Source organism: Penicillium brevicompactum (assembly GCF_028827555.1).
Source record: "Penicillium brevicompactum strain IBT 35665 chromosome Unknown utg000006l_segment0_segment0, whole genome shotgun sequence".
In the NCBI taxonomy this organism is placed as follows: Eukaryota; Fungi; Ascomycota; class Eurotiomycetes; order Eurotiales; family Aspergillaceae; genus Penicillium; species Penicillium brevicompactum.
In genome coordinates this window covers 4,877,889-4,888,653 of record NW_026623209.1, presented here as the reverse complement: position 1 = coordinate 4,888,653, position 10,765 = coordinate 4,877,889, and the positions used below count along the sequence as shown (strand labels likewise).

The following is a 10,765-nucleotide window of genomic DNA, read 5'->3' as shown; positions in this document are numbered from 1 at the left end:
CCAGTCATCACTTCGAGATGTTCTGATCAAGCCCTCTAATGACGATGGAGGTGCGTCCCTCACCAACGTTCCGCACTAGCTGACGAGATTGCCTCCTCGGCCAAGCCTGCCTCGTAAGACATCGTCGACGCTAAGGCTAGGTCCCGGAGTGGGACTGTGGCCGGACTCGAAGACACACCACACGATAAGAATGAGACTTGCGGCGAGATTGGAGAGTCCACGGAGACGCCCGTTATAGTGCTTTTGTGGCTTGTCGGGTAGTATTCCCCAAGGCGCTCTGGGGATTCAGGTCAGATCAAACCGAGGCTAACATTGCTAGGCTGATCTACCTGTCTCTGTTTGTCCGGGTGAGTGAATGGCCCTGCCGCTATGGAGCTCGAGTTCTTGCGGTGACAAGGCGTAGGTTACTTTTGGTTTTGGTGGGTCGGATCCGTCTGCTGGATACTCAAAGGTAATTGCGCTTTGCAAATCCCGGCATACACTTGCTGGAGCTCTGAGGCATGACTTTTCCGGCTGTGGGATCGTCGAGGATCCCGGTGAGTTGTGTGAAGATGCTCGGGTCGAACCGCGATCCAGGTTGGTACCGGCAGCTGAAGATGATAGGTCGCTCTCGTCTAGATGTAGCTGCTCCAGGTCAATGATGAGGGTATGGTGGAGGAAAATCCGCTGGAGGTGAGAGTCGATATCGTCTTCTTCCAGAGCGATGAAAGTCGGGGATCGTCTGATCATGTTTCAGAGAGGAGGAAGTAGTACAAGGGAAAGCCGTATATAGAACGAGCATGTCTTAGAAAGTGCATCGCGACTGCACTGCGGTGCACTTGCAAGTCCAAAAGACAAATCACATAGAAATTGCAGAATGGGCAGTATTAATAGGTAAACATGTCAGCCCCTCAACACTAGACCCAATTTCTACTAAGACAGCCTCCTGTTGATCCTTTCCCCCCTCTCTCTCTCTCCAACGTCAACTCTCATTCTTCTCATCTCTCATCAGACCATGCATCCGCAGTGTTTCCGGTCTCCGTCATAGTCTGGTGTTTTGATTATTCAAACTTGACGATCCGCCCTCCCTAAAAAAAAAAATAAAACACACGCCATGAACGGGGATCTCAGTTTATCCCAGTCCCTGGGAGGACTACGAATAGCCAACCCAGATGATTCGCCCCTTCCAACGGAGGATGCGACCGGGTCAATGGCCCCAAGCCCGTTCGGACGCCCGGGTGGTTCGGTATCAACACACAATTCCCACGAAGAGCCGTCCACCTTTCCTCCCGCTCCCATCGAAGTTCCCACCGAAGAGCGCCGAACCTCATATATTCAAGTCTCTCCCGAGTCGCAGCCAGTGCAGCCAGGACCGTACCAAGCGTACACGGCTCCGCACTCCACACCCCCAAACCCGAACCGACCCCTTTCCTCCGTCTACGCGAACGGTTCGGCAACTTCCATTCTCCCCCGTGATAACAACTATCGCATACGAACCGACTCCGGTGCTTCCTCCACATCTGGCTCCCAGGCGCGATTAGATACACGAGGAGGGTCATCCGCACTGCATGCCGGTGTCCTTGCGCGCGATAACTCTCACAGCGACCGGTCCTACCGAACTGCTCAGATCGCCGGGAACGCCCCGGCGGTAATGCGGCAGACCTCCCGAGCACACGCAAGAAGTGGCGGCGCGTCTCAGATCGCTCGATCATCCTATATGGCGGAGAACGGCCCAATGGCAAGTAGCGAGGAATGGCAGGAGCGTGGTGCGGCGGTCTCAGTTCGCCAGGAGATAGACGCTAACGGTCAGACCGTCTCTCGCTTCGTCAAGAAGGGGGTGCGGGATTTCTCGTTTGGAACCACACTTGGAGAAGGTTCCTACAGTACTGTCGTCCTGGCTACGGATCGGCAGACGCTGAAGGAATTCGCAATCAAAATCCTAGACAAACGACACATCATCAAGGAGCGAAAGGTCAAATACGTGAATATTGAGAAGGATACACTAAATCGCCTAACCGACCATCCGGGTGTCGTGCGGTTATACTATACTTTCCAGGATGAGCAGTCTTTGTACTTTGTGCTAGACCTGTGCAAAGGTGGAGAGCTGCTCGGCGTCCTCAAGCGGATGACCACATTCGACGAGGAATGCACGAGGTTCTACGGCGCGCAGATCCTCGACACTATACACTACATGCACAAGCGCGGGGTGATCCACCGAGACCTGAAGCCAGAAAACGTCTTGCTTGACTCGGGAATGCACATTAAGATCACTGATTTCGGTACTGCCAAAATTTTGGAGACACCACGAGCAGACCCGAATGCAACTGGCATGCCACCTATCGACTCGAGTGAAATTCCCAAGGAAGAGCGTGCGAGCTCTTTTGTCGGTACTGCGGAGTACGTGAGTCCTGAGCTATTGACAGATAAGAACGCATGCAAAGCCAGTGACCTTTGGGCGTTTGGATGTATCATTTACCAACTCCTGGCTGGCCGTCCGCCCTTTAAAGCCGGGAATGAGTACCAGACTTTCCAGAAAATCGTGGCACTTGACTACGAATTCCCCATTGGTTTCCCTCCTGTCGCTCGTGATCTTGTCGAGCGTCTTCTCGTTCTCGACCCCGCAAGACGTCTTCAGATTGATCACATTAAGAACCATGAGTTCTTTGAGGGAATGACATGGGGACCGGATTTGTGGAAGCAGAAGGCACCCCGACTGAAAGCCTACGTTCCCCCAGCACGCGATCCCATCAAGCTCAACGAAAGCAAAGACAATGAGCCCCTGGCCCCTGTTATCTCAACAGCCCCCTCTAATGCGCCAAATGCCAGCTCTCGTCACCTCCCGCGGGTGGTAACCGAGCTTCCACCGCCAAGTCAATTGGATATTGAGTGGTCCCCAGTGCTAAACAAATCCAACGAACGGATTCTCAAGTTGGGCAACTTCGTGGTTCTCTCCTCGGCCGCATCTCACAGCCCTACGTCCAAAAACAGCAGTGGCGAGTTTGAGGCTCCCAGGAAATTTTCTCGATTCTTCTCAGGGAGTGCCACAAAGAAGCGACAGCGTTTGGTAATGGTCACTTCATCTGCACGTATCATTATGGCCGCCTCTGGGGGCGACGACAAGAAGGTCAAACTTGAAATATCTCTCCTTGCCCCAGGGACAAGTTATCGAAGCACAACGGATTCCAAGGGAATCTCTTCTTGGATCGTGGACACAGTAAGTCATCTATCCCTGCCTCCCACACATCAGATCTAACACAATACCACAGAGAGACAAACACTATGTATTCGAGGACCCCAAGCCCTCATCCAGTAGCGTTGGCGCTACAGCAGTTCAGGCCCAAGAATGGCTGGACGCACTAGACAGATCCCGGGAGATGGCCACACAACACCAAAATGCGGGCTTCTCTGACGATGCCTACCGCGATCTTTCATCGGGGTTTCCCAGTCCGGCCAACACACTAGACCGCACCTCCGACATGCAGAAAGATGATAAAGGCCCACCGTCATCGGGCCGGAACCATCTTGTGAAACACCAGGCCACAGATTCCGATTCAACGAAAGGAAGAAAGCGATTCAGTAAGCGTCATTCTAAGAATGGCCTTGCGGCTGTGTTCTAGACGCCCTGCACCGTCCCTTATTTCCCTTGCATACCCTTTCCATTCTATCCGGTACTCCACTGCTTCGTTTTCTCTCGTGCCTCTTGTCGCATCCCCACGGTTCCATGTGGGCGTGGAACAACCACATTCAGCTATTCATCTCTTTTTCTTCTTTTCTATGCACCGGCATTCGCACAAAGATGGGATGGTATCCCAGCATATCGGTTTTCCTACCTTTTGCATTTTCCAGTGACGAGCGTATTCTGTTTGTGTTAGGGTGACATGTTTCTTGCATTTAGATTTGGAAGGGAGCGCATGTTTTGTTCTTTGCTCGCCTCATTTGTCTCATCTTTGGAAATTCCCATTCCTGTTCGTGGTTCCTGTTTCCTATCCCTTGTCCTTTTCTATGTCCTCTGTTATATATCCCTGATTACCTGAAGCACATTGTCCACAACATTGAGACTTTTTCTGCTTTCCTCTTTCTTTTTCTTTCTCTTTTTCATTCTCGGTTCCTGGCAACTGTGCTCCTGGATTGTCCCCCTTTTGGATATTGCAATCAAGACTGTCGAAACGTATGCATCATCCTTAAATGATCTCTTGGCGAAGTCTGTCCTTGAATTGGTTTGTTTTGGTTGTTGGGCTTTTCCAAGGTTTGCCCATGCTAATTTCTCAAAGGCTTCATCGTGCGCCTCGGGCATGCCCTGGCCTTCTTTCGTTGTGCTTTTTTTCTTTTGCTCCGCTCATCTTTAACCTTCTCTGTGGCAGATAGACTTGCGCTCTGGACAGAGAAATGATATACCCGAATTTCCTTTCTCGATTTCAGGGTGATCTCGTACGTTCCTTTAGATCCATGAATCTATACTAGTATTCCAACCTAGGCAAATACCCCATACTAAAGATACGTGAATTGATAGTTATGGTGAAGCATCGACTTAAGCATCGACTTCGAAGCCCTGGAAGGAAAAGCGTATATGTACAGAAGGACACCAAATGTAAAAAGATGGAGTAGGTATAGCCATAGCCTTGTTCTGCCTGACCCGCAAATTAGATGAACAACCAGTCCAGTCTCGAATGATCGAGCTCGTCAATCCAGTCAAAAGCAAGATCATCCTCGTTATTATTATAATCAGCGCCAGCAGTATCGTCAGGAAAACTTTCTTCGCCCCGTTGTTCACGACGTTTGAGATCCTGCTTCTGCCACATGAGACGTAGCACCCAAGCAGCATTGCGAACATTAACACTCATGATCGCCTCATAGAGCGAACCAAGCTTTTCAAGAATAAGAGCTCGTTGTGAAGGAAGACACTCCGCACCAGCAATGAAAGTTGGCCAAATGAGACACTTGAAATGAGGGTCCGAAGCCGGGACTAGGCAGATTTGGGTGATGAGGTTTGTAGTGATGAGTCGGTGGTCGGTGGGCATGCCGACATCTGTCCACGGTGGCGAGAAGCCTTCTCGTGAGCGGGATAATACACGGCTTGTGTAGAGATACACGGCGTCTTGGTATGAGGTTGCCAGAGCGAGGCGGTAGGTGAGGTCTGGAATGAAGAACACATCTTGCATGTTCTGACTCCAGGATATAGGGTCGAAGTTGCGGATCCCTTGGAGGAGGCTAGCGAAGGCTTCTAGTGTGAAGGGCTGGCCTGGTTGGATTGAGGTTGGAAGACCCGTTGGTTGTGGCTTTGTAGCAGCGGCCTCCGGGTCTGGATACCATAGGGAGTGGATGAAAAAGATCACTTCCAAGAGGTAAGCGGGACATCCCACCCAGGAATTTTCTTCCAGGCGTTTGAGGATCGAGGGACCCATAGATGAAGAATAGAAGGGCTTCGAGAGCGCGCCTGGGCGAGCAAGTGTTGATCCCATGATTTCCATTCTGCGTTGCCGGTTAGTTTCGTACAAACACCATGGTAATGATTTCTTACATCAAACAGCCGTCAAGGGCAAAAGCGTCCAGATCATCCAGAATACCTTGACCCATGCCATTCTCAGGCCGGTTTTTGAGTAATTTTTTCGCGCCTTCAATGTGCGTGCTCCATGCTCCACTACCAGATTCAATGATGTCCAGGAAAGCAAGCAGAACAATAGCCGCTATTGTTCTACCGTCCTTCTGCATTTCCGGACTCCGGAGATCTGTAGAGAGTTGGCGGAGAGCACGCTGTTTGAATTCCAGGAAATGCCGATATGCTTGTGATGAAGGCTTTCGCGAACCTGCTGGCGCAACAATATCTTCGATTTCTTCGACCGACAGATTGGAGTCTGCCGTTGCCAGGTTCCCAGATGACCAAGGCAGAAGTGATGAGTCCGACTCCGAGAGAAGAGAGTAATGTAGGGCTCCAAGAGCTGTAATGCTATGAGCGAGGACTGGGGAATGGTTGACCAGTGCGGTAAGATCCCGGAAGGGATTTTTGTGCTGGGAGTAGAGTGCGAAATCGTTCACCATGTATTGATTGTCTTTACAGATACTGATCAGCAGGGCGACTTCAGATTACGAGATATGTCTTACAGTGATGAATATAGTACCGAGAGAACTGGCTAAGATCCTTGAGAAGCGGATCGACCAGCCCCCATGGTGTCGGGGTATATTCCGCTGGAGGAGCGCCTCGAGGAACATGCACGATTGCCGTGTCCTGCTCCTCAATGGCGTTGAAACCCAACTGCTCAAACTCGGCCCCGAGAATTGTATTATCGGCCTCAAATGTCCAAGCATCGGTCTCGGGGCTAGGCTGAGTCCCGGAGCTGTGAGAATCGGCATCGGAGGGGGATTGAGACTCGGCGATAGAGAAAAAGCCAAACCCACTGCTCGTCGGTTCCGGGTCGGGTTTCTCTGTGGTTTGCTGCCGCTTGGGCTTACTGGATGATTTCTCGGCGTCGTTGAAGCTGCGACCCATCATCTTTCCCCGACTGGCCACACCTCCTTTCACCCAGACCAGCGGTTTTTTATACCCCAGACATTCTTTCCCCGCATCCCGACACTTCCTGCAGGTGGGCTGGCCATTGTCGCATATAATGCGACGTCGTCGACAGGTGTAACAACCTTGGGTCATTCTCTGGTAGCTGTGACCGAAACGTAGTTTCTGGTATAGATAACGATGGACCGAGCGTGTGAGGATTCTTCGGTGCCACTCGCCATCGTCGGTTGTGGTCAGGACTCAGTGGCGGGATGACAAAGCCACAAGACCATAGCTAGTCCTTTGGCGTAATGATGTTGAGTCTGATACTGCGAGACAGTCAGGTGTCTGGCAAGATCATCGGGGAAAAGCTTCGCGGGGCCGCGGTCTGGGGCGGTGTGGATGGGGAAACTGCAGTCGATCTCCAATTCGATCATTGCTGAACATCTCGCATTCCGCAAGAGCCGACACTAATGGTCAAGCATTAACGTATCTTCAAAATGGTCCTGGGATTCCTAATCCGGGGCTTGGAGGTGAGTGTTCTCCTGCTTTCGCCACTCTGTTTCTCACTGATGTTTGATCGCAGGTTTGGCTCACTATTCGAGTAAGCACCACAAGCCGCCAACAGTCGCGTTCATCGCTCTGACGTTTTAATAGCTCCTCCGAAGCCCTATCTTCCATCGCATGGTTGGAAAAGTCCACCAGAGGGTCCAGCACCACAGGCATGGAGTGCCTCTTCCACCGAAGGAAGAACTCGGAGGATCACATCATGAAGCGGATGGTACGCTCAGCGCAAGGTCTTCGTCGAGTACTGGGTCACAGCTGACTGTATATCGCAGGTTTTGATTTCAAGAAATTCTTCGGGCATTTCAAGGAAGAGTTCAAAGACCAACTCAACGGGCGCACGAAGAACAAATGATACCCTCGCACTTGACTGATAATACCGATGATACCCAAATTGAATATGATATTTCCCGAAGTTTGAGAACAATCGCGGTGGTGTCCGTGTCCTTCTTGTTGGTTCGTTGTTCATATTGAGCCACCGGTATGCAACGGGATGTGCCCTCGCGCCCCATGGGGGTTGCATCCTATGTGTCTTCCGGATATTGAACTGTATATTCAATTGGTATCAAAACATGCCATCATTTGCCCTTTCTACTGTTCCAAGCTGCTTATTCTTCCAGTCAAGCTAGGATTCTATCACTGGGGCATACATGCCAGGCTTTGCATTGGCCCAATTAACTGCTCATAAAGCACGCCTTTGGGTCACGAAAATCCCTCGCACAATAATACTTCAATATTGCACATAACATATGGTTTTGGATCTAGGTCTCATCACTTCAGATCTCCACTAGAACTTCGCGCCCGTTGGTCGTTCATCTTCAGTCTTGGCATTTTGGAGGTGTTGAAGACGTACCCACTACCTCCAACTATTTTTTTTTACTCTGAATGATTTCAATCGGCGAGATGGGAATTAATTCCTCCGATCAAGCTAAGTCAAATACATAAATCAATATCTCCACTGGGCTCTCGAAATCTGCCAGTTCGGGGGAAAAGAATATTCAATCAAGGTTACATGTTCGGATAGACACCACCTCCAAGTGAGTCCCAGGGTGATTTCATACTCCCTACCTCCAGGGCTGCTGAGTTTCCTGATCATTTTCCTCAACAACTCGCAATCTTGGAGAATTTTCGAGCATGGAATCTCCATGCGAGACACCGAAAACCACAGACAAGAGGAAGCCTCGGACCTGCCCTCACTGTAAACGTCATTTCCGTCGCCACGAACACCTCCAACGGCACATTCGGATTCGTATGTCCAGCCCTGCAGGGATCTGCGACCTTGATAGACACTAACTGATTCTAGATACAAATGAGAAGCCATATAAGTGTGTATGCGGTGCCTCCTTTGGGCGCCGAGATCTGCTCAAGCGACATGAGGACATTGGCCATTCTCCAATCACCCCTTCAACGCAGGAACCATCGCCTGTGACTCTCAATGATGGCCACGGCCTGCAACCACATGGAGATGAAGTATCCACCATACAAAGCTCTGACACATCCCTATGGGAACTTCCTAGTCTCCAGGGCGCAGGTGCCCCTACTGGCTCCATTGACCAACAAGGACACTACCCGGGGTACTCACTCGAAGGTAGAGTCACATTGGTCCACCACAGCTGTTAGCCGCAGAGTAAGAATGGAGCTAATTTATTGACTGACATAGATTCGATGTTCAATCCTCAGGATCTCCTAGTGTTACAAGACTTGGAATCTTTCAGTCATAATATGGGCCTCAGCACTGAATGGGTCCTCCCCACTGAACCGAGTATTGTGCAAATATTTGCCGGGGAATCTAGACTGAATCCCACGCCTGGCCATACGACTAGAGACTTATCACAGGAGCAACCCTCCCATGAGAGCCATAGCCAGTCTTTAAGCCAGCTTCCCATAGAACGAGAGAATGTCGGTAAGTGTCCTGATATTTAAGCTTCCTTTCATGGCTCAGGCTAATACTCAGAATACAAATAAAGCCGAGTTTGGCGTATTGACTCTGCCGATTTTGAGGGTTACTGAGGACCACCGTAATCGTCTGCTGCAAGCCCTGGGAGACTCTCAGACTACCATTTCTCAATCTGCCTTTCCTTCTTGCCACTCACTCACTAGATTTGTCAATGGCTTCTTCGATGGATTTTACCCCCATATACCAGTCGTGCATCTCCCGACTTTCAGACTGGAAGACACTGAGCCTGAAATCATTTTGTCGATGGCCGCGATAGGTGCCCAGTATCGACATGAGCACCGAAAAGCAGTCTTTCTTTTTTATGCTGCAAAATCCACTCTTCAGCGAAATACCCAGGAAAGAGAACGGAAAGAGATGGATCGACGTCTTTACTCTGAGGATACCTCACCAAGCGATCCGGACCGACGAGCCAAGCAATATAGAGAGCTCATGCGCGAGGCGCGATGTGCTCTCTATCTCATTGCATTTGCGACGTGGCAAAGCGAGCAAGATATCGTGAGAGAGGCATTCAATCTCCAGAGTCTTCTCGCGAGGTGCGTGAGAGAGTGTCAACTGGTGGAATCCCAAGAGTCACAGCAAGAGCCTCCAAGCTGGCAGTCTTGGATACAGCAGGAGATGGACAGGAGACTCAAACTTTTCTCTTATTGCCTTTTGAATATCCATTGCATCGCATTTGGCACTCCACCGGTGATTTTGAGTGATGAACTACAGCTTCGTTTGCCGTGTTCCTGTTTCGAATGGATCGCTCCAAGTCCGGAAAAATGGGCGAAGGTGTACAAATCAGGAAATGCACGGCAAATGTATGTGCAAGAAGCCCTCTCACATCTCATGAAAGGCTCAAAAGAGCCACAACTACTTAACTCGCAGCCCGTGCCATCCCCTCTGGCAAATTACCTTCTTCTACATGCTCTTATTCAACGCATCATGCTTGTCCAACAGGCATTCAATCCATACACTGACGAAGATCATAACTTACTCAATCACCAAAAAGAAACCATTCGGTAAGACTTCGCCCTGTGAGAAAATTTGAAAGGACTATGTCTGATTCTTACCCAGAAATGCTCTCCATGCATGGACGTCTCAGTGGCAACGAGCTCCCGAATCAAGCCTCGATCCGCGCAACCCCAACGGACCAGTGACATTCACTTCAACAGCATTGCTAGGCCTTGCATACGTTAGACTCGCGCTTAATATTGGCTCATACAAAATACTTGGGACTCGAGATCCACAGGAAATTGCAAACCGATTACTCCAAATGCCACGTCTGCCAGCGGGCCCTCACCTACTGCCGGCCATATTGCACGCTACACATGCGTTAAGCATACCCGTTAAGCTAGGCGTCAACTACGTTGCAAGAAGCCACGCTTTTGTATGGAGTATCCAGCACTCAATATGTGGATTGGAATTCGCCATCTTCCTTAGCAAATGGCTGTTTTGTATATCTAATTGTCAAAAGACAAGACCGCTGGATGGTATGTACTCGCCGTGTCCAAATAATTTCGACAGAAAATGCTCACGCGCACAGAACATGAGAGTCGTCTGATCAGTTGGATCAGTGACATAGTTGAAGAAGGAAGGACCTCGGGCGATGAAGACTTGTGGTCTCGGCCAACCGCATCTTCGAACTGTTCCTATCTAGCTTTTGCAGTAGTGAAGTTGTGGGCTCGGTTGATCAGAGGAAATGAACAATGGGCAATATTGAAGGTCATTGGAGAAGGTCTTGATATATACGCTGACACATGTGAGAAAAGGTTCGTCAGTACTTTGTTCAGTGACCAATG

At 50.1% G+C, this 10,765-nt stretch overlaps 6 protein-coding genes across 6 annotated transcripts; 3 read left to right on the top strand and 3 right to left on the bottom strand.

The window, feature by feature from the left end:
* Positions 1-59: 59 nt before the first annotated feature.
* N7506_010068 (uncharacterized protein) lies at positions 60-729 on the bottom strand (the record flags this gene model as incomplete). The annotated part of the gene is made up of 2 exons (XM_056959361.1): positions 60-277; positions 330-729. The coding sequence occupies 2 exons, from the start codon at positions 727-729 to the stop codon at positions 60-62; spliced, it is 618 nt and encodes a 205-aa protein (XP_056808751.1).
* Positions 730-1,093: 364 nt separating this feature from the next.
* Positions 1,094-3,596, top strand: N7506_010067 (PDPK1 family serine/threonine-protein kinase; the record flags this gene model as incomplete). The annotated part of the gene is made up of 2 exons (XM_056959360.1): positions 1,094-3,193; positions 3,246-3,596. 2 exons carry the CDS (start codon positions 1,094-1,096, stop codon positions 3,594-3,596), a joined length of 2,451 nt encoding a protein of 816 aa, XP_056808750.1.
* Positions 3,597-4,619: 1,023 nt separating this feature from the next.
* Positions 4,620-6,619, bottom strand: N7506_010066 (Zn(II)2Cys6 transcription factor; the record flags this gene model as incomplete). The annotated part of the gene is made up of 3 exons (XM_056959359.1): positions 4,620-5,448; positions 5,498-6,026; positions 6,079-6,619. 3 exons carry the CDS (start codon positions 6,617-6,619, stop codon positions 4,620-4,622), a joined length of 1,899 nt encoding a protein of 632 aa, XP_056808749.1.
* Positions 6,620-6,717: 98 nt separating this feature from the next.
* N7506_010065 (uncharacterized protein) lies at positions 6,718-6,900 on the bottom strand (the record flags this gene model as incomplete). The annotated part of the gene is made up of 1 exon (XM_056959358.1): positions 6,718-6,900. The coding sequence occupies one exon, from the start codon at positions 6,898-6,900 to the stop codon at positions 6,718-6,720; it is 183 nt and encodes a 60-aa protein (XP_056808748.1).
* A 63-nt stretch (positions 6,901-6,963) lies between these two features.
* N7506_010064 (uncharacterized protein) lies at positions 6,964-7,382 on the top strand (the record flags this gene model as incomplete). The annotated part of the gene is made up of 4 exons (XM_056959357.1): positions 6,964-6,996; positions 7,050-7,067; positions 7,121-7,244; positions 7,303-7,382. The coding sequence occupies 4 exons, from the start codon at positions 6,964-6,966 to the stop codon at positions 7,380-7,382; spliced, it is 255 nt and encodes an 84-aa protein (XP_056808747.1).
* Positions 7,383-8,161: 779 nt separating this feature from the next.
* N7506_010063 (uncharacterized protein) lies at positions 8,162-10,527 on the top strand (the record flags this gene model as incomplete). The annotated part of the gene is made up of 5 exons (XM_056959356.1): positions 8,162-8,276; positions 8,331-8,615; positions 8,688-8,926; positions 8,970-9,985; positions 10,041-10,527. The coding sequence occupies 5 exons, from the start codon at positions 8,162-8,164 to the stop codon at positions 10,525-10,527; spliced, it is 2,142 nt and encodes a 713-aa protein (XP_056808746.1).
* Between the last annotated feature and the right edge of the window lie 238 nt (positions 10,528-10,765).